The 24,113-nt window shown below is 37.7% G+C and overlaps 1 protein-coding gene across 8 annotated transcripts in view; it reads right to left on the bottom strand.

Annotated features, from left to right (window-relative positions):
• Positions 1 to 23,771, bottom strand: part of PTBP3 (polypyrimidine tract binding protein 3) — a 120,383-nt gene extending 96,612 nt beyond the window's left edge. For 3 of the 8 annotated variants that reach the window (XM_045469680.1, XM_045469681.1, XM_045469679.1), the window contains exons 1-2: positions 23,561 to 23,771; positions 20,676 to 20,709 (exon numbers count right to left, since the gene is read on the bottom strand). In XM_045469680.1, the coding sequence (XP_045325636.1) occupies positions 20,676 to 20,709; positions 23,561 to 23,568 (42 nt within the window). In that variant the 5' untranslated portion in view covers positions 23,569 to 23,771. Of the gene's footprint in view, positions 1 to 20,675; positions 20,710 to 22,822; positions 22,842 to 23,146; positions 23,316 to 23,560 lie in introns of those variants that run through there. The other 5 variants (XM_045469682.1, XM_045469689.1, XM_045469684.1 and 2 more) reach the window with 5 other exon arrangements.
• Positions 23,772 to 24,113: the final 342 nt, after the last annotated feature.

The following is a 24,113-nucleotide window of genomic DNA, read 5'->3' on the forward strand; positions in this document are numbered from 1 at the left end:
TGAACCCATGTTGGACTCTGTGCCTGGAGCTTGCTTCAGACTCTGGGTCTCCCTCTCTCTCTGCCCCTCCCCCACTCATGCTCTGTCTGTCTGTCTCTCTCTCTCTCTCTCTCTCATAAATAAACATTAAAACAAATTAAAAAAAAAAAATATTCAAACCCATGTAGGGCAATTTCAGAGTTCATGCTTTTAATTGCTACACTGAACTGCCAAAAACATTAACTCATCACTATGTTCATAATAAGAGATTAGTTAAATGAGTTACAATATATCCATGCAATGAAATATTAGGTGGTTATTAAAATGATGAAACGTGGCACTTGGGTGGCTCAGTTTGTTGAACCTCTGACTTTGGCTCAGGTCATGATCTTGCAGTTCATGAGTTCAAGCCCCACATCAGGCTCACTACTGTCAGCACGGAGCCCTCTTTGGATCCTCTGTTCCCTTCTCTCTGCACCTCCCTGACTTGGGCTCTCTTAAAAATAAACAAACACTACGGGGCGCCTGGGTGGCGCAGTCGGTTAAGCGTCCGACTTCAGCCAGGTCACGATCTCGCGGTCCGTGAGTTCGAGCCCCGCGTCAGGCTCTGGGCTGATGGCTCAGAGCCTGGAGCCTGTTTCCGATTCTGTGTCTCCCTCTCTCTCTGCCCCTCCCCCGTTCATGCTCTGTCTCTCTCTGTCCCAAAAATAAATAAACGTTGAAAATAAATAAATAAATAAAAATAAACAAACACTAAAAAAAAATTATTTTAAATAAATAAAATGATGAAATAATACTTATCAATCTGCATATCAATTAATATAACACTGTTCATTGGTTATAATACATATTTTCTATTTTTGTAAAAATAAATAATAAATACATATGTACCATGAGCCTGTATGTAAAAGTCTAAGAGCAAGTTTACCTAAATGTCAGCAGGGATTATCATATCTGGCTTTTCTGTCATGTTTAAATATTAATTAATCAGAGAGAAAGGAGTTATTTTCATTTTGAAAAATAATCAACTCTTAAAATTTTGCCAATGTGTGTCTCAAGCTCTGTAACTAGATCTTTCAATTGAACACATTTCATGAGGATTTTTGGCCAGTTCTACTATAGACCATTACCATATTATCATCTCAAAAATGTTAACAAAACATTTAAAATTTCTTAAAAAAATAAAATTTATTTTTGCATCATTTAGTGATCTGCAAGCACCTCTGAACTGTGTAATAGCCAAATTATACGGACTTAGGATGGTCTTCAGATCATATGCTTTGCCAACAAACCTTTATTTGAATCTGTCACTTACCACCTGTTTGATCTAAGGTATTAGATTACAGTAACATCACAGGTTTGGTATCCTGTTCTGTAAAATTGGTCTAATGTTATAATAAATATGCAAAGTTCCTTTTTATAAAGGACTTCTTGCATACTGATACCTAGCGAGATAGGGATTAAATGCATTTTTTTTTTTTTTTTTTTTTTTTTTAATCTGGAGGAGAGGGGCAAAAGCAGTACTTAGAAAGCTGATGTCTGGGGGGGAAAAACAATGCTGATGTCTGTCTACTTATTCTATCAATTGAGAGAGATGTTAAAATCTATGATTATGGATTTGGCTCTTTCTTCTGTCACCCAAAACTGTCATGCAACTTCTCAAGAAAATGTCTCATTTTCTTAGGCAGGAGTCCTCTCTTAAATGACAAATCCTAAAATCTGAGGACTGCTAGCTTAGTCTAAAAGGTTGATTCTCTGCAGCTTCTACTATTCCTTCATTGTTGATGCTATTGCTCTAAATGTCATCACTAGCAATACAGCTGCTGAATGAAGTTCCTGTCTGCAATAGTGACTGAGCACAAACCACTGTTAATCTGCCAGTATTCCCTCTGCATGTGAAGAAGGAAACTCTCTGGTGTTAGTCTCAACTATTGTTGCTGCTAACCTCCCAAAGATATAAAGCTCTCAAATTCCATATACATTCATTCATTCTCTATGATCCTCCAACCTCCACCTTCACATACATACACATACCCCTACTGCCCAAATCACAACAAACACTGTAATGTTGAAGTCTAAAATTAGCCTCAAGACCAACTCCAGGTTCAATAATTCTCTAAAAGGACTCACAGGACTTGGCAGAAAGTTGTGTTCACAGCTAAGACTTATTATAAGGATACCAAACAAAGTAGACAAAAGAGAAAGGCGTATGGGGCAAAATCTGGAGGACACCTAGAGCAAGCTGCCAAGAGTTCTCTCCCAATGGAGCCACACATACTTAATTCCTCCAGCAATGAACTGTGATAACACATGTGGAATGTGATAACCAGGGAAGGTCATTAGAGATTCACTGCCCAGGGCTTTTATTGGGAGCTGGGTCACACAGACACCCTCTGTCCAGCATGTACCAAAAATTCCAGAAAGTATAAACCATATCATTTACACAAACATTCTAGGAACAATAAGCCACTCTTATCATTTAAGGATAAGTTATATCAATGTAGGGAACTGTTTACCAGCCAGGATTCTAGCCAAGGGCCAACCTTACAAGCAGCCTTTCTAAGGATAGCAGTCTTCGGCCTGCTACATTAACTATCTTCCGTACATTTGCCAAGCCCAAATGGCCAAACAGATCTTGATTTTTCTTGTAGCTGTCTGGTAAGACTGGAACCCAGACACACTTCTTTAGTTCAGGTTCTATTTCCATGGTCATTGCTGCTACTATGGCATTAGTCATGAATGTGAAAGGGGAGAAACCAGAGGCTCTGTGCTGCCTCCACTAAGATCAAAGACATGACACAGTGCTGTAGGGTTAAATGCATTGAACAGCACAGGCTATGAAAGCATACCCTCTGGATTCAAATCCTAACTCCACTACTTTCTAAGTGAAGCTTAGGTCATGATTCCAGGGTCGTGGGATTGAGCCCCACATTGGGTTCAGTGCTGAGTGTGGAGCCTGCTTAAGATTCTCTCTCTCCTTCTGCCTTTCTCCCAACTCGGATACTCTCTCTCCCTAAAATATAGAAGAAGAATCTGAAGATTATTCATGAGGAATAGTTTATTATAGCACAATACTGGAAATAACATGAGTCCATCATTAAAGGGCCTAATGAATTAACTTCTATATCCACAAAATATTTTATACAGTTAAAAAATTAGAATGGGGGGAATTCTGAGGAAGATTCCCTACACTTTAGTGAGAAAATCAAAGTGTAGAACAATGTATATAAATGTTCTGCCTTTGGTATTGGAGGAAGAAGAAAAATATGTATATCTGCCTTTATATGCATATAAGATACTGTAAGTGTAAATTATAAAACTAATAAAACTGTTACCTTTGGGGGAAGACTACAGCAACACTGCAAATGAAAGTTCTCTATGTAAACATAATTAAATTTATTTTTGTTGAATTACTTCTGTTCTTTTAACTTTTATTTATGAACTTTTATTTTCATCAAATTCATGTTCTATAACAAGTATTACAAACAAGTTTATATGATAAAGCAAATCTCTCCAACCTAACCCTAATCTTTAAACAGCTCTCAGTTATTCTAATGGACATCCTCATAACCCTAGATAATACAGTTATACCACTACTTCTGAGTTACCAACTTTAAAAATAAACCAACTGACCTCTAATATGAAAACTTAAAAATTTATCTCTTAAACTTCCCACTTTTCTTGCCTTCTTAATGTGTGAAATATATACTATTAATTTTAATTCTTATATAAGTTACCTTTAAATCTTAAATAGTAACCTTATAGTTTTAGTCCTTATTTTGCCAATTTGACAACCTCTTGATTCTCTACTTTGAACGATAAAGCTGTTAGCACAAGTAATCTGTTCTCTCCTTCCCTCCCTCTGCCAGCTTCACTTCCATCTTGTTATAGTTGTTACATTCTGCCCTGCAACAACAGCATTCTAGGCTTCCACCAATCATGTCCTGCCCAAAGTTTGACTCAAAGCTGAAAAATCAATAAACAGCATTTACATTTTCATGACTATGTAAATACTATTCAAGGAAACATAATGCTTACCACACTTCACTTTCTACTTTATAGTCTAATGTTACAACCTAAGGACCACTTGAAAAAAACTATTCCTAAAATCAAGATCAAATGGATTCTTTGTTACATTCAATATCTTAACACCATGCCGCATTCTAATTTGGCTTATAGTCAGATCATGATTTTCTTTCCTGTTTTGCTCTCCATGATTATTTTTAAATGCCTTTATTTTCCTCACAGGATTGTGAAGATACCAATCATTCAATCCAGTCCCCATTTTTCTTCCCAAAATCTCCTTCCTTAAATCCTACTTCCCCCTGCTTCAATCTAGAGTGCTTTCTAGGCCTTCTGAACAACTGTTAACCCGAGCCTTCTTTTTACACTTCTGGGTTGGCTCAACTTTTTCTTCAACTTCTGTCTTCATTGTCTTTAGTTTACTTTATCATTTTGACACAGTATATCCTTAAGTAACCACCTAAATGATGGTAAACAGAAGGCAAACTTTCTGGGTCCATGCATGTCTGAAAATTCTATCCTCATAGTTGTAGCCTCGTAACTAATCATTTGACTTAGTAAAAGAATTCTGGGTTAAAAATTACTTGTCCAGGAGCGATGGGTGGCTCAGTTGGTTGCGCATCCGACTTTGGCTCAAGTCATGATCTCATGCATTGTGCATTTGAGCCCTGAAACAGGCTCTGTGTTCACAGCGCAGTGCCTGGAGCCTGCTTCAGGTTCTCTGTTTCCCTCTCTCTCTGCCCCTCCCCTGCTCACGCTCTGTCTCTGTCTCTCAAAAATAAACAAACATTAAAAAAAGTATTTGTCCAAAAAATTATAAACACTGTCCCATTTTCATTTAGTACATAATGTGGAGATGAGCAAGCTACAGACTGCAGTTGAGAACCCAAAGGTGTCAGTGACAGAACAAGTTAGAAGAAAACTTTTTAAATTGTTCTTTTCTAAAAATATTCTCAGAGATACAAAGCCTTACTAAATTTGCCACACAAAGATACATGTTATAAACTTATTGGAAAAAAGTACTCAACCAATTGAAAAACAAATCTAAGAGATGATACAAGAGACCTAAAAAACAAAAGTCATCAGATACCTTGAAGTTTAAACTGTTACGGAAAAAAAAAAAAAAAGTTGAGTTCTAGAGAAAATGAGAAAGTATGTATAACCCAAGACTAAAGTTCTGGATCATAATTATTATGATGAAATATAATAAGGAAAAAAGGGGGGCGCCTGGGTGGCGCAGTCGGTTAAGCGTCCGACTTCAGCCAGGTCACGATCTCGTGGTCCACGAGTTCGAGCCCCGCGTCGGGCTCTGGGCTGATGGCTCAGAGCCTGGAGCCTGTTTCCGATTCTGTGTCTCCCTCTCTCTCTGCCCCTCCCCCGTTCATGCTCTGTCTCTCTCTGTCCCAAAAATAAATAAACGTTGAAAAAAAAAAATTAAAAAAAAAAAAAAAAAAAAAAAGAAAAAAGGATAAATCAACAGTTGAGTTGAAATGTCACATTCCTATTAGAAATCAATAGAACAGGGGTGCCTGGGTGGCTCAGTTAAGCATCCAACTCTTGATTTCAGCTCAGGTCACGATCTCGCAGTATGTGAGTTTGAGCACCACATCAGGATCTGTGCTGACAGTGTGGAGCCTACTTGGGATTCTCTCTCTGCCCCTCCCCTGCTCGCTCTTACTCTCTCTCTCTAAATAAATAAATAAACTTAAAAAGAAACCAACAAAACATACAACATATGACCAGAAAAAAACAAATAATACAATTAATACCTTGAACTAACAGATACACTTACTGCAAAACCAGACATCCACCTAAGAATATACACTTACAAAAAGGATACTGTATCAGCTTGGCAAACTGTATTTATAAAGAGCCAAATATTAAGCATTTTAGGCTTTACAGGCCATAGAGTCTCTGCCACAACTACACAAAAGCAACCATAGACAAAACACAACACGGCTGTGTTTCAATGAAAAGTTATTTACAGATACTGAGACTCAAATCTTACCAATTTTTCACCTGTCACAAGATAGTAATCTTTGTTCTTTTTTATTTATTTCAAATTTACATCCAAATTAGTTAGCATATAGTGAAACAATGATTTCAGGAGTAGATTCCTTAGTGCCCCTTATCCATTTAGCCCATTCCCCTCCCACAACCCCTCCAGTAACCCTGTTTGCTCTCCATATTTATGAGTCTCTTCTGTTCTGTCCCCCTCCCTGTTTTTATATTATTTTTGTTTCCCTTCCCTTATGTTCATCTGTTTTGTCTCTTAAAGTACTCATAGGAGTGAAATCATATGATTTTTATCTTTCTTTGACTAATTTCGCTTAGCATAATACCCTCTAGTTCCATCCATGTAGTTGCAAATGGCAAGATTTCATTCTTTTATATTGCTGAGTAATACTCCATTGTATATATATACCACATCTTCTTTATCCATTCATCCATCAATGGACATTTGGGCTTTTTCCATACTTTGGCTATTGTTGATAGTGCTGCTATAAACATTGGGATGAAAGATAGTAATCTTTCGATTTTTTTTAATACTATTTGGAAGTGTAAAAACCATTTTAGCTTGCAGGATGTATTATAAAAACAGATGGCAATGAACTCTTATTTAGCCCTTGAGTCACAGTTTGCCAACTCCTGCATTAGTTTGTAAAAGAAATACCAATTTTATCCAAAAGAATATAGTGAACAGAGGCTCTACAATAAAACTACAGGTGCCTGGGTGGCTCAGTCAGTTAAGCGTCCGACTTCAGCTCAGGTCATGTCACAGTTCGTGAGTTCAAGCCCCCCGTCGGGCTCTGTGCTGACAGCTCAGAGCCTGGAGCCTGCTTCAGTTTCTGTGTCTCCCTCTCTCTCTGCCCCTCCCCTGCTTGTGCATACACACTCTCTCTCTCTCAAAAATAAACATTAAAAAAAATTTTTTTTTTAATAAATAAAACTACAGACAATAAAAGAGTAGCTAATGTTTGGAAACTAAAATTTTAACACCAGTAAATAATCTTGGGTTTAAAAGGAAATTTTTTTCAGGGCACCTAGGTGGCTCAGTTGGTTAAGCGTCCGACTTTGACTCAGGTCATGATCTCGTAGCTCATGAGTTTGAACCCCGTGTCGGGCTCTGTGCTGACAGCTTAGACCTGGAGCCTGCTTCAGATTCTGTGTCTCACTCTCTCTCTGCCCCTCCCCCACTCATGCTCTGTTTCTCTCTCTTTCTCAAAAATAAATAAACGTTTAAAATAAATCAAATAATTAAAAAAAGAAAATTTTAAAGTCTTAAGTATAAAAATATTTAAGATATAATGAAATGAAAACACAGATACTAAACTTGTGGGATCGAGCTTTAGTACTTTAAGATAAATTTACAGCTGAAACAAGAAATTTAAAAATAAGTGGATTAACTATCCAATTAAAAAAACTTAGAAAGGGGCACCTGGGTGGCTCAGTCGGTTAAGCAGCCGACTTCGGCTCAGGTCATGATCTCGCGGTCCATGAGTTCAAGCCCCGCATCGGGCTCTGTGCTGACAGCTCAGAGCCTGGAGCCTGCTTCAGATTCTGTGTCCCCCCTCTCTCTGACCCTCCCCTGTTCATGCTCTGTCTCTTCCTGTCTCAAAAATAAATAAACGTTAAAAAAAAAATTAAAAAAAAAAAACTTAGAAAAAGAGCAAAAGAACAAACCCAAACATGAAAAAAGAAAAATTTTTAAATAACAGAAAACAAATGAAATCAAGAACTGAAAAATCACTTAAAGATTACTAAAAACTAAAAGCTGGTTCTTTTAAAACACCAACCTGGGCCTCTAGCATAACTGATCAAGGAGAGAAAAAACAATTCCGAATAAAAAAAGAACAACAAAAGACTAAAGAGTTTAAAATTAACATGAGTATTATGAACTGCAGAATAAAAGCTTAAGAAATCAATAATCAAATGAATATATTCCTACAAAATATAAAATTCCAAAACTACTATGAGAGGAAACACAGAACTTCAATTAAACCATAAGAATTAAAGATAGTGAATTAGTAAATAAAGACCTCTCACCTTCTACTCCCAACCTAGGCCCAGATGGCTTTACAGGTGAGATCAACCAAACTTTCAAACTTCCGAGAGAAAAACTATTAATAAACTTACAGTGAAAAACCTGGCAAATACCTTAACCAAGTGATTAAAATTAACATTACAAGTAATAGGACAAATCAACATCCTTTGCCTTCTAATATAATACACTGAGAAGAACATAACATCACTTCTATGGTATTCCTACCAAAAATATACAACCTAAATCTAACTATGAAGAAACAGATAAACTCAAAGTGACTGACACCCTACACAATAAAATGCCTGTATTCTTTTAAAATGTCAATGTCATGAATCAAAAAGACTGAGGAACCAAGGTGCCTGGGTAGCTCAGTCGGTTAAGCATCTGATTCAGCTCAGGTCATGATCTCATCATGGTTTGTGAGTTCAAGGCCCACATCGGGGTCCACGCCAACAGTGGGATTCTTTCTCTCTGTCCCTCCCCTGCTCATGCGTGCTCTCTCTCAAAATAAATAAACTTAAGAAAAAGAAAAAAAAAAGGACTGAGGAACCTTTTGACATTTTCTGACTTTCATAATTATACTATAGTAATGTAAAGAAAAGTTTTGTTTTTAGGTAATATACTCTGAAGTATTTAGGAGTTAGAGAATAAATAAAGTAAAATAAGGGATGCCTGGCTGGCTCCGTTGGAAGAGCATGTGACTCTTGATTTTGGGGGTCATGAGTTTGAGCCCCATGTTGGATATAGAGATTACTAAAAAAATAAACTTTAAATAAATTAAGATAATATATATCAATGAAGTTTCAAAGACTCTACTGACAAATTATTGATTATGAGGGAAAATTAGTAACTTAATAGTGGAGAAACCTAGATGACAATCACATTAGCCGATTTACAATCAGAAGGAAAAAAAAGGATATATGTAGAGATGTATGTATACCTAGAGAAAGGTGTGTGTGTGTAGAGAATATTAACAAATGAATATGAGTGATGAAACAAATGGAGCAAATGTGAGCTAACTGGGTAATGGTTACAAAGGTTTTTTGTACTATTCTGCAACCTAGTTTGCATTAAAATAAAAAGGTTTAAAAAAATTTAGTGTAAAGTAAAAAAAAAATACAGTTATCAATGAAATACACATTAGTACACTAAGAAAAAAGAAAACCTTTAAAAAGGAAAATCAAAGTATATACAAACCATGGTAAGCTATTAGAAAGAGATAATGTGGTCATATAAAAAAGTCATATGCATAATGACTGACAACCAAAAAGTATCTGCACTTACATAAGCAATCTTATTTGGATATTAATAAGCTATTTTATTATTCATTTTTTTCAATATTTATTTACCACTTTGAGTTAAGTAGTTGTATTAGTTACATACAGATGCAAACTAATTACCCCCAAATTCAGCAGCTGATAAAAAACAAGTATTTTTTAACTCAATTTCCATAAGTCAGAAATCTGGGCATGACTTTGCTAGATCCTCTGACTCAGTGTCCTCTCACAAGCTGTAATAATTTCAAAGTTCAGTAGAGGAAATAGAGGATCCACTTCCAAGTTTAGTCAAGTTGCTGCTGGCAGTATTCAGTTTGTATGTGGACCACCAGGCAGCTAACATGTCACCTCACTTTCATCAGAGTGAATAAAGTAGACAGCAAGAGAAGCCAGTCTTTTGGAACTCAACCTCTCAAGTTGTTAAGATGTTAATACCACCATCTTGCTACTTTACCTTGTTGTCTGTCTGGCTTATCTATTCCTTAACCTACCTTAAAGACAAAAAGCAGATTAAAAGAACAGGAAAAGGAACAAGAAAAAGATATACCAAATACCAAATACTAATCACAAGAACAATGGAATAACTACATTACTATCAGACAAAGTAGATTTTAGGGCAGAATTATTACTGAAAATAAAGATGTATATTTCAAATAATAAAAGAGTCAATTCATCAAAAAATAGAACATTCCTAAATATGAGTGCATCTAATAACTGAGACTCAAAAATACAAATCAAAAACTGACACAACTACAAAGAATTTTTTTTTTAATCTTTAAGTATAGATAGAAATTCCAATACCCTCTCCTCTTTCAGTAATTTACAGAACAAAAACAAAGAAAATCAGAAAGGATATCAGAAGACTTGAATTTTCATCCTTCCTCCCAAGTTTGTTTATTTTGAGAGAGGGAGAGAATATACACAAGCAGGAGAGGGAGGGGAAAAGAGAGAGAAAGAATCCCAAGCAAGCTCCAGGCTGACAGTGTGGAGCCCAACCCCGGGCTTGATCCCATGAAGTGTGAGATCATGACCTGAGGCAAAACCAAGAGCCTGACGCTTAACCAACTGAACCTTCCAGGTGCCATCTTTTTTTTTTTTTTTTTTTTTTTTAAGAAATCTAATCTCAACACCCAACATGCGGCTCAAACTCACAAGATCAAGAGTCAGATGCTCTACCAGTGGAGCCAACCAGGCACCCCAGAAGACTTGAATTATCAACCAGCCTATCTTATTGACATTTAAAAGGCAATACGCTCAACAAAAGTAAACTATATATTCTTTCAAAGTGTATATAGACCATTCATACACACCATATACTTGACATTAAAACAAATTTCAGGAGGGACACCTGGGTGACTCAGTCAGTTGAGCGACTGACTCTTGATTTTGCCTCAGATCATGATCCCAAGGTCATGGGATGAAGCCCACATTGGGCTCCACAATGAGCATGAAGCCTGTTTAAAATTCTCATTCTCTCTCTCCCTCTGTCCCTCTCCCCTGCTCAAGCTCTCTCTGTCTCTCTAAAAATGAAAAATTAAAAAAATTTTCGGGAAATGTAAAAAGACTGAAATGATTCAAAGTATTATAAAAAAAAAAAAACAAAACAGTAACATGAAGATATCTGGAAAAACCCAAAATATTTAGAAATTCCCAGTATATCAAAATCTGTGGGATACAGCTAAAGAAATTTAAAATCTGAATTAACACAGGATCTATTTTTAAAAACCGAATTCATAATTAAAAACCTTCCCACACAAAAATATGCACCCACAAATAGTTACACTGAATTTCATCAAACATTTAAGGAAGAAATATTAATCTTATACAAACTCTTTAAAAAAATTTTTTTAATGTTTTTTTATTTTTGATAGAGACACTGAGTGTGAGCAGGGGGAAGGGCAGAGAGAGAGAGACAGACAGACAGACAGACACAGTATCCAATGCAGGCTCCGGCTCTGAGCTGTCAGCACAAAGCCTGACACAGGGCTTGAACTCACGAACTATGAGATCATGACCTGAGCTGAAGTTGGACGCTCAACTGACTGAGCTACCCAGGTGCCCCATACAAACTCTTTTTAAAAAAAAGGGAATACTTTCCAACTCATGTCAGTTTTGGTCATCTGCTATTTTCTGTCTTTCAAGGAATTTGTAATTTCAGTTGTTACTTATTATCTCCTTCTACTTTCTTGTGGTTTTATTTACTCTCAATAAAAATGAAAACAGAACAAATCAAACTTTTGGGATGTGGCTAAAGCTATGCTAAGAGGAAGATTTATAGCATTAAAATTATTACATTGGAAGTATCTTAAGTGAAAATACCAAGTGTTGGTGAGAATTTGTAATAACAGTAACTTTCAAACACTGCCATTAGTAATTTGGAACTATCTAGTAAAGCTGAACATGTGTATTATCCCTACACCAGCCTACAATTTCTCTTCTGGAGTAGCAAGCACATTTCTAAGATGGTCCATACTGCTTAGCATTCACACCCAGGCCTAACTCCCTCCACTTAGATGTAGGCTACACCTAGTGACCTACTTCTATGAACAGAATACTTTAGCGGAAGTGATAGATTGTTCCCTTCCAGATTAGGTTTCAAAAGACTGACTTCTGCTTAACTCTTACTCTGTCTCTTGGTTACTTGGGAGAAGCAAGTTGCTGAGGCAAGCTGCACTATGGAGAGACTCACGTGGCAAGGAATTGAGGGCAGCCTTTAGCCAACAAATAAGGAAATGAGGCCCTCAAGTCAACAGCCCAGGAGGAACTGACTCCTGCCAATCACGTGAGTGAGCTTGCAAGCAGATTCTTCCCCAGAAGATGACAGCGGCATCTACCAACACCTTGATAGCAGTCTAGCATAAGAGCCCCAAAGTCAGAGGACCCAGCAAAGCCATACCTAGATTCCTGACCCACAGAAAATGTAAGAAAATAAATCTTAATAATAAAGAGTAAAAGTGACGAAACAGAAAAGTCAACCAAGAGAAAATAAATGAAACCAAAAATTGCCTTTTAAAAAGGATCATTAATATTGAAAACCTCTAGCTATACCAATCAGAAAAAAAACAAAAAACAAAAAAAAACCCACCATGAATTATCAAGATCAGAACTGAAAAGATGGAAATCATTACAGATCCTAGGGATTAACAAGGAGCTCCAACGTGACAAATTCCTTGAAAGGTCTAAATCCAACACCCATTCATTTTAACAAAAAACAATGAATAGAGGGACGCCTGGGTGGCGCAGTCGGTTAAGCGTCCGACTTCAGCCAGGTCACGATCTCGCGGTCCGTGAGTTCGAGCCCCGCGTCAGGCTCTGGGCTGATGGCTCAGAGCCTGGAGCCTGTTTCCGATTCTGTGTCTCCCTCTCTCTCTGCTCCTCCCCCGTTCATGCTCTGTCTCTCTCTGTCCCAAAAATAAATAAAAACTTTGAAAAAAAAATTTAAAAAAAAAAAAAAAAAAAAAAAACAATGAATAGAAAAATTTGTTCAACATGAGAAAGACATCTAAGAAAAACCTACAGGTAACAAAGACAGACTACTTACCTTTATGAGCAGGATGTTGTCACCTCTACTTAGCATTATATTGGAGGTTTTAATTTTGGATTAAGGCAAGAAAAAAAAATCATCCAGATTCGAATTTAAAAAATAAAACTCTACTCACAGATGACATGGTCATGTACAAAAAAAAAAAAAAAAAAAAAAAAGATCCTAAGCAGTTAAAAAAATACAGTAACAGCAATGCCATAAGTTACAAAGTAAATGTGCAAAGAAGTATTTCTATATATTGAAGAGAAAATACAATTTACCATACAAAAAAAAAAAAATGGGATACATTTAAAACATACATATAAACTTGTACACTGAAAACTACAAAACAGCACTAAAAGAAATTAAAGAAGACCAAAAAAAATTGACATACTCTATTCCACAGGTAACAAGACTCAGTATGGTTGAAACATCAATGTCTCCCTAATTGATCTAAATAGTCCGTGCAATCCCAGTAATCCCAGTTTCTAAATAGAAACTGACAAGCAGATTGTAAAATTTTTAAGAAAAGTGCAAATGATTTAGTATAGCTGAAACAATACTGATAAAGAAGAACAATGTTGGGAGGACCTAACACTACTTGAATTTAAGACACTATAAATCTACTGTTATCAAGACAGTGTGACATTAACACAGTAATAGATAATGGTTAAGAATTCAGTGTGTAGAAACAGACACACTCACAAATGGTGAACTAATTTTCAAATAATGGTACCAATACAATTCATCATGGAAAGGAAAATCTTTTCATCAAATGTGTCAAACTCATTATATAACCATACGGAAACAAGTGAATCTCCATCTCTACCACACACCACACACAAAAACAAGTCTGAGATTCATCTCAAACCTAACCTTTCTTAAAAGTTCAAAGTACAGGCTTAAAGCAAATAAATAGAATATTTTTATATCCTTGGGTAAGCAGATTTCTTAGACAAGACATAGAAAGCCATAACCAAAAAATGCAAAAGAAATTTATCAAAATTAAATTCTATTTATCAAGATACCATTAAAAAATGAATAGGCAAGCCACAAGGCTAGGAGAAAATATTCACAGTACATATATCTGAAAATGGACTTACACCTAGAATATACAGAAAACCCTTATAACCCTATTTCAAATAGAGTTCAAATAAAGAAAAAAAAAATATTGACGATCTTGGGGGAAAAAAACATAGGGGGAAAAATACCTTCCATATAGAGAAATACAGATAAGAATTACAAGGTTTCTTTCTCATCAGAAACCCTGCACCCATTAAGAAAGTAGAATGAGGAGGAACCTGGGTGGCTCAGTCAGTTAAGCATCCGACTCTTGGTTTTGGCTCAGGTTATGATCTCACTATTTCATGGGTTTGAGTCCTGCATTGGGCTCTGCGCTGGCAGTGTAGAGCCTGCTTGGGATTGTCTCTCCCTCTCTTTCTGCCCCTTCCCCACTTCACACACACATACTCTCTCTCTCAAAATAAATAAACTGCATATAAAGGAAAGAAAGAAAGAAAGAAAGAAAGAAAGAAAGAAAGAAAGAAAGAAAGAAAGAAGGAAGGAAGGAAGGAAGGAAGGAAGGAAGGAAGGAAGGAAGGAAGGAAAGAAAGAGAAAGAAAGAAAGAAAAAGAAAGAACAAAACTGCAGGCCCCAAATGGCACCACTTACGACAAATCACCAAGTCTGGACTTAATACCTAACCTACTAGCAGTTTCGACCTCCCTCAGAATTGGAGTCTTAATTGGTCAGTCAGGAACTTTCTGAGGAGCATCAATGAGGCCATCTGTCACAGGGCCCTCTCAATCCCTCAAAGGAAGATGGAGTAATCTACATAGTAAGACCCCTGTAAAAGAAGGTGACCTTGCCTGAACAATCCTTTCTTTTCTTTTGCTAATAGCTTGCCCCACCTTCCTTCCTATAAAAACCTATGTTGTACAACACCTTGAAGCTCCTCTCTACTTAGCTGGAATGCTGATTCATAAACCCCTTAGTAAATCCAATTAGATCTTCAAATTTACTTGGTTGATTTTAACAACAGAAAACAATTATGAACAAGATAGATGTTAATCCAACTAAATCATCCCTTAAAGTGTGCAGAGTCTATATATACCGATTAAAAGACTGTCAGAGTGGATTTGAAAAAAGACCTTACAGGGGCGCCTGAGTGGCTCAGTCAGTTAAGCGTCTGACTTCTGCTCAGGTCATGATCTCACGGTTTGGGAGTTCAAGCCCTGCACAGAGCCTTGCACTGACAGTGTGGAGCCTGCTTGGGATTCTTTCTCTCCCTCTCTCTTTCAAAATAAATAAACTGCTGCCCATGCTCTCTTTCTCTCTCAAAATAAATAAGTAAACATAAATAAATAAATAGATAGATAGATAGATAGATAGATAGATAGATAGATAGATAAATAGGACGGGCATCTAGGTGGCTTATTCGGTTAAGCATCAGACTCTTGGTTTTGGCTCAGGTCATGCTCTCACAGTTCTAGCTGACAGTGTGAAACCTGCTTGGGATTCTCTCTGCTCCTCCTGCATGCTCTCTCTTTCTCTCTCTCAAAATAAATAAATAAACTTAAAAAAAATAAAAATAAATTAAGAAATATGTAAGACTTAATGAACATTCACAAAAGATGAGTGAATGACTAATAAATACATGAAAGAGTAGAAAAGCATGAAAAGGTAAGCACCACCATCAGTCATGAGGTCAATGCAAATTAAAACTATAATGAGATACTGTCAGCCTTTCTGGTTATACCCACTAGAATGGGTAAGTGAAGACTGGCAATACCAACTGTAGACAAGGATGCAGGCAACCTAAACTCCATAATACAAAGCTAGTCCGAGTATAAAATGGTACAACATTTAACAAAACAGTTTGACAGTTTCTTACAAATTTAAATATATGCATATCTAATTCTATTCCTACATATGGTGTAGAATGAAGCATACATCTATCCAAAGACATACACAAATGCTTAAAGCAGCTTTATTCACAACAGTCCAAATCTGGAAAGAACCCAAATGTCTATCAACATGAGAACAGATTTTTAAATATTGTAATACATTCACAAAGGAATACTCTCAGAAATAAAAAATAATGAACTACTGATACATGCAACATGGTTGAATCTAAAACTCATTTTGCTGAGTAAAAGAAGCCAGACATCAAAGAGCTTTTACTGTATATATGACATATAAATATTTTATTCCATTTATACAAAGTTCATAAACAGAAAAATTAATAGACATCAGAACAGTTGCCTAAACTGACTCTGAAAAAAGGCAACAAAACAATTTGGAATGATGTTCTATGGCCTTGACTGGGGAGTAGGAAACACAGGTGGATACATTTCTCAGAATTTATTGCACTGTACCCTTGAAAACTGTGCATTTCACTCTATGCAAATTACAGCCCAATTTAATTAAAAAAAAAAAAAAAATCCAGTAAAGGCCTTCTTTATTTTGTATAGCTCAAGCACTGCAGCAGGCAAGCTTTTTCTGAAAAGGGCCAGAAAGTAAATATTCTAAGCTTTGTGGTCATATGATCTCTGCTACCACTATTCAACTTTATCCATCTATCATGAAAATCACCAGACAATATGGAATTAGCATGGCTGTGTTCCAGCAAAACTATTTATCAAACAGGTGGCAAGCTGGATATGGTCCACAGTCTGTACTTTGCTAAGCTCTGGTCAAGCAAAAAAAAAAAAAAACCCAATCTTCAAAATCAATTTAAATGTTATATTGTTCTTCCCTTTATACTTACAGGCATGATAATTATCAGAAACCAATTAATAGTCTTTCCTAAACATGAGTTTTTCTATATGCATCTAATGAATTAAAATAGGAAGACAACGGCGGTCTGGGTGGCTCAGTCTCTTAAGCATTTGACTCTTGATTTTGGCTTAGGGTTCGCGATTTTGAGCCCCACGACAGGCTCTACACTGGCAGTGTGGCATCTGCTTGGGATTCTCTCTCCTTCTCCCTCAAAAATAAATAAATAAACTTTAATAAAATAAAATAGGAAGACAACCCAGAAAACATATAAAAAAATCATCATTAAAAAAAATCATTTGTGGGGCGCCTGGGTGGCTCAGTTGGTTATGCGCCCGACTTAGGCTCAGGTCATGATCTCGCAGTTTGTGAGTTCAAGCCCTACACAGGGCTCTGTGCTGACAGTTCAGAGCCTGGAGCCTGCTTCGGACTGTGTGTCTCCCTCTCTCTCTGCCCTTCCTCCACGCATGCACACGGACTCTCTCTCAGAAATATTTAAAAAAAAAAAATTTTTTTTAATCAATCATTTGTTTTAATAGCTACTACAGCATTTTGAAAACATAACTACAAATACAGAAAATATTTGAGTTTCAGATAAACCAACTAGTAAATAAAGTGTAAGCTGGAAATTTTTTTTTAAGTTTATTTATTTATTTTGAGAGAGAAACAGAAAAGGAGGAGGAGCAGAGAGAGAGGTTGAGAGAATTCCAAGCAGGCTCTGCATGGTCAGCAAGGAGCCCGACATTGGGCTCAAACTCATGCATCATGAGGTGATGACCTATAAGCTGGAAATTTTAAATACACTTAGGTACACACACAAAAAGCTATGTTACCACAATGCGGACAGTTTGGTTTATCTGGTATAATGAAGTTCTTTTTTTTTCTTAAGTTTTATTTATGTAAGTAATGTATGCACCCAATGTGGGGCTCGAACTCATTACCCCAAGATCAAGAGTCACATGCTCTTCCAACTGGGCCAACCAGGCACCCAGTATAATAAAGCTCTTGAAACTTGTCCATTATCACTCAGAGTCACCTAGTTGGTTCTTCATTCAAAAGAATTTAAAATAAAGGATAACACTGTTTCTTTTTTTTTTTTTTTTTAATGTTTATTTTGAGAGAGAGAGCACACCAGCAAGCAGGGTGAGGCAGAAAGAGAGAATCTCAAGACAGGCTCTGCAGTATCAGCACAGAGCCCAACTGGGGGCTTGATCTCACGACCCTGAAATCATGACCTGAGCTGAAATCCAGAGTCGGGCGCTTAACTGACTGAGCCACTCAGGTGCCCCCGCTTGTTCTTAAAAGCATATTAAAATGTGAAATAACATGAGACAATAAAACAAATACTTTGTGAGAAGTACCCAAAATTAATTTTCCTGCATAATTTAGGCAAGGCTCAGAAATTGATATGCTGTATCCAGGGTATACAACTACATAAGTAAATCTCAAACATGGTATGTCCCTAAACTGCTTGAAAATGTTTATCTGTATTCAAGAAAATTCCAATCTAAAAAATGGATCTAATTCTTTCTCACTACAGTAACACCTAATTGAGGAAACACCAGCAAAATCAGAAGGCTTGGGTTCCATTTTACGTTTGTCACCAAACTAGCTGCCCATTTTGCTATCATTCACTTATCAGGTATTTTTTGAGAGATTATGTGCCGGACATTGGAAACACAGTAGTGAAGAAAATATCAAAATTTCCTGCCTTCATGACATATCATAGTCAATAACTTCATCTCTAAAAACAATTCCATTTTGTTTCTCTAAAATAAAAGATTTTATATTGAGTATTTTTAATTCTTTAAAAACGAAATCCATATTATTTGTCTGAGTCTGGGAAAGCAACTTGTGGAGCATAACCTGAAATCCACTCTTGCCAGTGGCTGAAACTATTTGTTGTATCATCATATTCAGATAGCAAATAAAGGTAAGAAACTGATATTCTCAAAAGACTTATTTAAATTTGCTAATTTTGGTTTATACAATCTAGACAAATTATGAGCCTTATTAGCCTATTACCTGGTAACTAAATTCCTTGGATGGGATCCAAGAAAGAAGCAGAACAATCTTAGGAGAAATTCTCCATATAATGAGTAATTTTACAGACATTTCCAGTATGTAAGTCTATAAAAATATAGATTGACCAGTGAAACAACTAAATCGGCATATTGTTTCTTCAGAGTAGGATTTGACCTTTGTTTCCAAAGTGCTTGCTACTAAACAGGTAGTCAGAAATCCAAATCATGTATTCAAATCCAGTGGCTATGCCTAGTCTTTTTCTTTTATTTATCATCAAGATATATTTTTTCCCCACAATAAAACAGGCATTAACAGTCCCTCAAGGATAATTTCTCAATTTCAAAATGGTAAGTTTTTAAAATTTCTCACTTAATCATTTTTGCCAGATAAACTAGTATCACGAATTACATTTTGGATAAGACCAAAACAATATTCACTTTAAATATCCTTTCCCTCACAGGGACATACAGAGACACCAAACGTGATTCTAGACATGAGCCTGCAATTTCTAATCTCCGTGTCATTCTCTTTAGCGTCATTCTCAAAAGAGAAAATGACTTGAGTATCTGCGGTGAGAAAGAAAAAAAAAAGATGACGACGATGAGAAGCATACCTAAGAGGTTCCTCCATTTATTTTCAATTCATAAAATATGTTTAAAGTTTGCCAAAGCAAGCTAATTCAACCCAACTTCAAAAGACAGTGTAAGCAGTAGTTCCCAATTATGTTAGTCTCAGAATCCTACTGTTAGTTTCATATGCTATTTGCTGTATTTGTGGGTTTTTTTTTTAAGTTTATTCATTTATTTGGAGAGAGTGAGCATGCAGGAAAGGAGCAGAGAGAGAGAGGGAGACACAGTCCCAAGCAGTCTCCATGCTGTCAGCACTGAGCCCGACATGAGGCTTGATCTCCCGAACCAGGAGATCACGCATGACCTGAGTTGAAATCGAGTCAGATGCTTACAAGACTGATCCACCTAGGTGCCCCTATGCTTATTTTTTAAGATGTTTCAAGAATATGAGCAGCACCACATAGAATAACTGCAAATGTGGAAGTGCTGAAATTGCTAGCAAGAAGAGATGATGAAGAGAAGAGAAGAAAGTGATTAAACAACTTTACATAAAATACATATAAATATCAATTATTTATTTCTGTTTTCTACAGTAATCCAAACTATTAAGTGGCCTCTAGAACTAGATTCTCAACAGGTTTATCAAATATCAAATTGCTAAAGGAAACCTTAAAACATCCATTTATATTTAAAAACCTCATATTGATGAACATTGTTTACTTGATTTATAGTTTAGAATTCAATAAACGAGAAAACTGATTAAACTGATGTGACATTACTTAGAAGAATTATTACTGTCAAATACTAATTATCCAGCTCTCCTGCTGCTCACCTTCTAGACAGAACCCTTATTACTGGCAGCCAGTTATAATGGGGTGTGGGGTAAACGTCCAGCTTTAGAACCAGGAAGACATGGGTTTGAACTTTGGTGCACCACACCTTGAACCTATTTTACATCTCTAAAATGGGAATTTATTGATATCTACCTTGAAGAACTGTTATTAATTAGTGAAATACGTGTAAAGCAAGCTGGCACATAGTAGGAATTAGAGAAACCTTAGCTGCTACTATTACTGTATTACTCATAAGCACATCCAAGAGAAGATATAAGAAAGAACATGACAGGGAAACACAGCCTAGGTTACATTTAACTGCTGAGCCAAAACAAAACAAAATCAAACACACTCACTCTGATAGTTCAAGTCAAACTATGGGCTAAACTTTTTGTTCACATTTTAGATATACAAGATAATACTGTAGTACCTCTTCATAAATATATAAAATCCAAAATCAGCTACAAATCCACTTATTTTGGAGCTAAATAAAAATGAAAGATTATTATCACACAGTAAAACAGATAATTTTATGAACAGGTGAGATGATTTCACCTTTGGAAAAAAAAAATGCTGAAACTAAGATTTAAAAAAGCTTATGAAAGGAGAGTAAAAGAGTCCTACCTTTAAACCGACTGCTATAAGATCTGTAACAACACTGTATGGAAAAAGTAAAAAGAGAAAATGGAAAACAAAGTTAGAGAACAAGTTTTTAAAAGACAGAGATAATAAGATTAAAGAAAAAAAGGAAAAGCACTATAATAATAAAAATTAATAAAAATAAGAATGTGATGAGTTATGAAATGTTAATACAAAGAAAAGTGATGGGTCAGTCTAGCAACAGCAGAGCATAAAAGCAAAGCTTTAACCGCAATGTAAGAAACAAATAGATCAAATTATTTTAGTATTTATTAAAGTATAGGTGTGTTTCATTAACATGAATATGTGTTTATCCATTTGCCTCTATTTAACAAATCCAAATCAAAACTTAAAAATCACCAAATTTCATTCTTTTAAATCACTGGTCTGAATTATCATGTTTAAAATTCTAAATGAAATAAAACCACTGAGTGGCTTTTACAGAAATAGAAGGTATCTTGCAAATTTGCATCTACCACCCAAAACAGCTCACCAAAATACAGCTAAGATAGTCTCTCAGAACTAAAATAAATGCAAACATCAAATTTCAGACATGAAAAATTTCAAAGATCTGCTTTAAAAAAAAAAAAGCTCTACCACATCAAAACTATGTTTAAGTATAAATTATCTCAGGAGGAAATGAACACATACACACACACAAAAGACAGTTGGAATTTGAGGAAGAACTAGAAAGATACAATGACTGGTGGTTTGTTGTTTCTTTTTTAACTATCCGAAATAATGAAAAAGGACCTTTTTCAGGCTGTGGGAAAATGCAAAAAGTTAATTAGCCTCTAGAAGCAAAAATTCACTGTGTTCAAAACCACATCCCTTAACCCCAAGGTGTAGAAACCCTATAAAGTTCTCCCAAGCAAAAATCCATCTCTTCTAACCCCCAAGAAACCATCTTCAATTACAATTTACCTCCATATCTCCTAAAGCTCTAACTAAATTCAATATATTATTAAGAACCTTTACCACTATTACTTAATAAAAGTAAACAAATTTATGAATCTGGCTTGCTCAATGATGCAAATTTACTTGTTTTAAACAACCATTAGGTTAAAATTTTTTCCTTAGACTTGGTGAAAACTTGAAATTCATTTGTCTGAAATTTAAATGTGTCAAATAACTGTGCATAAAAATTAAGATTGTATCAGTCCTGAACTTACCTTCCAGGATCTGTCTTACTGCCTCACATATTTCAACGAATAAACAACTCATTCTTAGCTTTAATAACATATAAAGGGTGAAGAGAGAGTTATTAAACTATCCAAAAGAGTAAGTCTGCACTGCACAAAATGCAGAACTCCAGTCCTCTTTATTATCACTATAAATTTTCCAATACCAAAAGCTAGCCTGCGTCCACAGCTCAAGTCAAATCATCTAACGGACAACACACTACACACTGTGAGACACCAATTTCACAACCTCCCTAAACTGAAATACTGGCATAATTACACAAATAATTAAAACAGCAAAATTATGCACCCATATAAAGTGTAACTGAATAAGGTGATGTGCAATGAGTTTTCAACAATGCTCTCAGAAAAGTTTCAATTAAATAATAAAAATAGCTTCAATTAAATTAAAACAAAGAACATCACAACCATGAATGAAATCTAAAATCGCACTTTGTCTAAAGTCAGTAGCAGTATGCAATTAGCATTCAAATGAGTTAACCCAAATATTCCATACACTTCATACTGTGAAAATACATAAATGAAGTCTAACGAAGACAAAAATTGTTGGAAGATTCCATTGTCTTTACACAGCATGGCAACAATCATCAACTATATGGTAACATGCACAAGGCTTTTACTGTTTAAGCAAGTTTCATATATTCTACAACCAAGGGGTTTGCAGATATCTTGTCCTCAAAAGCAAGTAAAAGGCCAAACAAAACCTCAAATACATAATAGGAATAAGTAAGAGGATTTGCAAGCTCTAATAGAGCTGGAGATATTTTAAAAATCTTGATGTACATATGTTACAATAATTAATCTATGAAGATCTTAATCCAGTCGTTTCCTTAAACATTAAATTATCTGTCAGGTCCCACGCCAAATCCCTGGGTCCTCAGACAAATATTTATAACGGCGATTCCAAATCTTTTTATTTTGGTCACGGACCTCATTAACTTTTAAAGATCTCCCCGAAAACTGAAGAAATTCACGGGGCTTCTTTTGGGGGGTTGTGGGGGAGAGCGTCCACGGTCACCAAGTCCAGACGCCCGGTATACAGATATCATTGGCACAGCTCACAGCCCAAGTCGGGAGACCTCCTCCGGTACCCCCCCCCCCCCCCGCCTCCCCGCACGTCTACATCCGCGGGGGGCACTGGCCTCGGGACCAGGTCGCCGCCCAGACGTGCACCGACGCGTGCACTCGCCATCCGCCTCTCCGCGGCCGCTCGCCTCCCCGCCAGGGGAAGCTCCGGCGCTCGCCCCACCTCACCGGTAAACAGCAACTCCCCAAGCGGGAGGACGCCCGCCCCGAGCGCCGCCTCCGCCTCCCCCAGCGCCGCGCACCATTTTCTGAGAGGAAGTGTCGGCAGGCCGGGCCGGGCTCTCCGGACTCTGCGCGCGGAGGGCGGACCCCGGCACCCGGCGGCTGCACCCGGCTTTCCTCCGCTTCCGGGTGTGAGGATGGGAAGGGGCGGACATTACGGGGGCGCCCCGTGGGGGAAAGAGAGGCGGCGGCGGACCGCCCCTCCACGATTTCGGGCCGCGCGGAAGCCCCGCCGTCGGGCTCGGCCGGGGCAGCTCCTCCGGTCGCCAACGCCGCGCCAGGCTCCCCGGCCGCGGCGCGTCCGGCCGAGAGCCGAAAGGAAGCGGGGCAAGCGCAGCCGATGAGCCACCGAGTACTTACCCATCCATGGCCCAGACTGAGGAGCGCACGGTGCGGGGACTGACGGGCTCACCGCGAGCGGAGGGCGGAGGCGGCGGCAGCTGGGCGGCTCCGGGGACTGGCAAGCGGCGCCTCTCCGGAGCCCCGCCGGGTGGGAGGTGGAAGGAGAGTGGGAAACAGGGGCGGAGACCAGGGACGCTCCCGCCACCGCCGCGCCCCCACCTTTTACACCCCGCAAGCGCGTCCCCGCCTCGCCTCATCCCGCCCCTTAGCGTCGACGCCCTCCCTCCACCCCGCCCCCAGCCGGCCTCCGGCTCGGCTCCAGGGCGCCCTCTTCCTGCCGTTGCCCTAGGACTCCGCCTCCCGGCCTCTCATCCCAGCGCACGCGCGCGCCTCGCCCCTGCCTCCCTCCTGCGTTCACGGGAGCGCGCTCCTTGTGCTTCGCCCTTTGCAGTCCAGCCCGCCCACCCGCGGGCCCTGCCGGCCTTCCGGGTACTCTGCCTCGGGCTGCCTGGGTCCGACTCCGCTGTCTACCGGCGGGAAGAGCGTTGGAGACCCGACTCCTGAGCGTAGG

Source organism: Leopardus geoffroyi, chromosome D4 (genome assembly GCF_018350155.1).
Source record: "Leopardus geoffroyi isolate Oge1 chromosome D4, O.geoffroyi_Oge1_pat1.0, whole genome shotgun sequence".
NCBI classification, from domain to species: Eukaryota; Metazoa; Chordata; class Mammalia; order Carnivora; family Felidae; genus Leopardus; species Leopardus geoffroyi.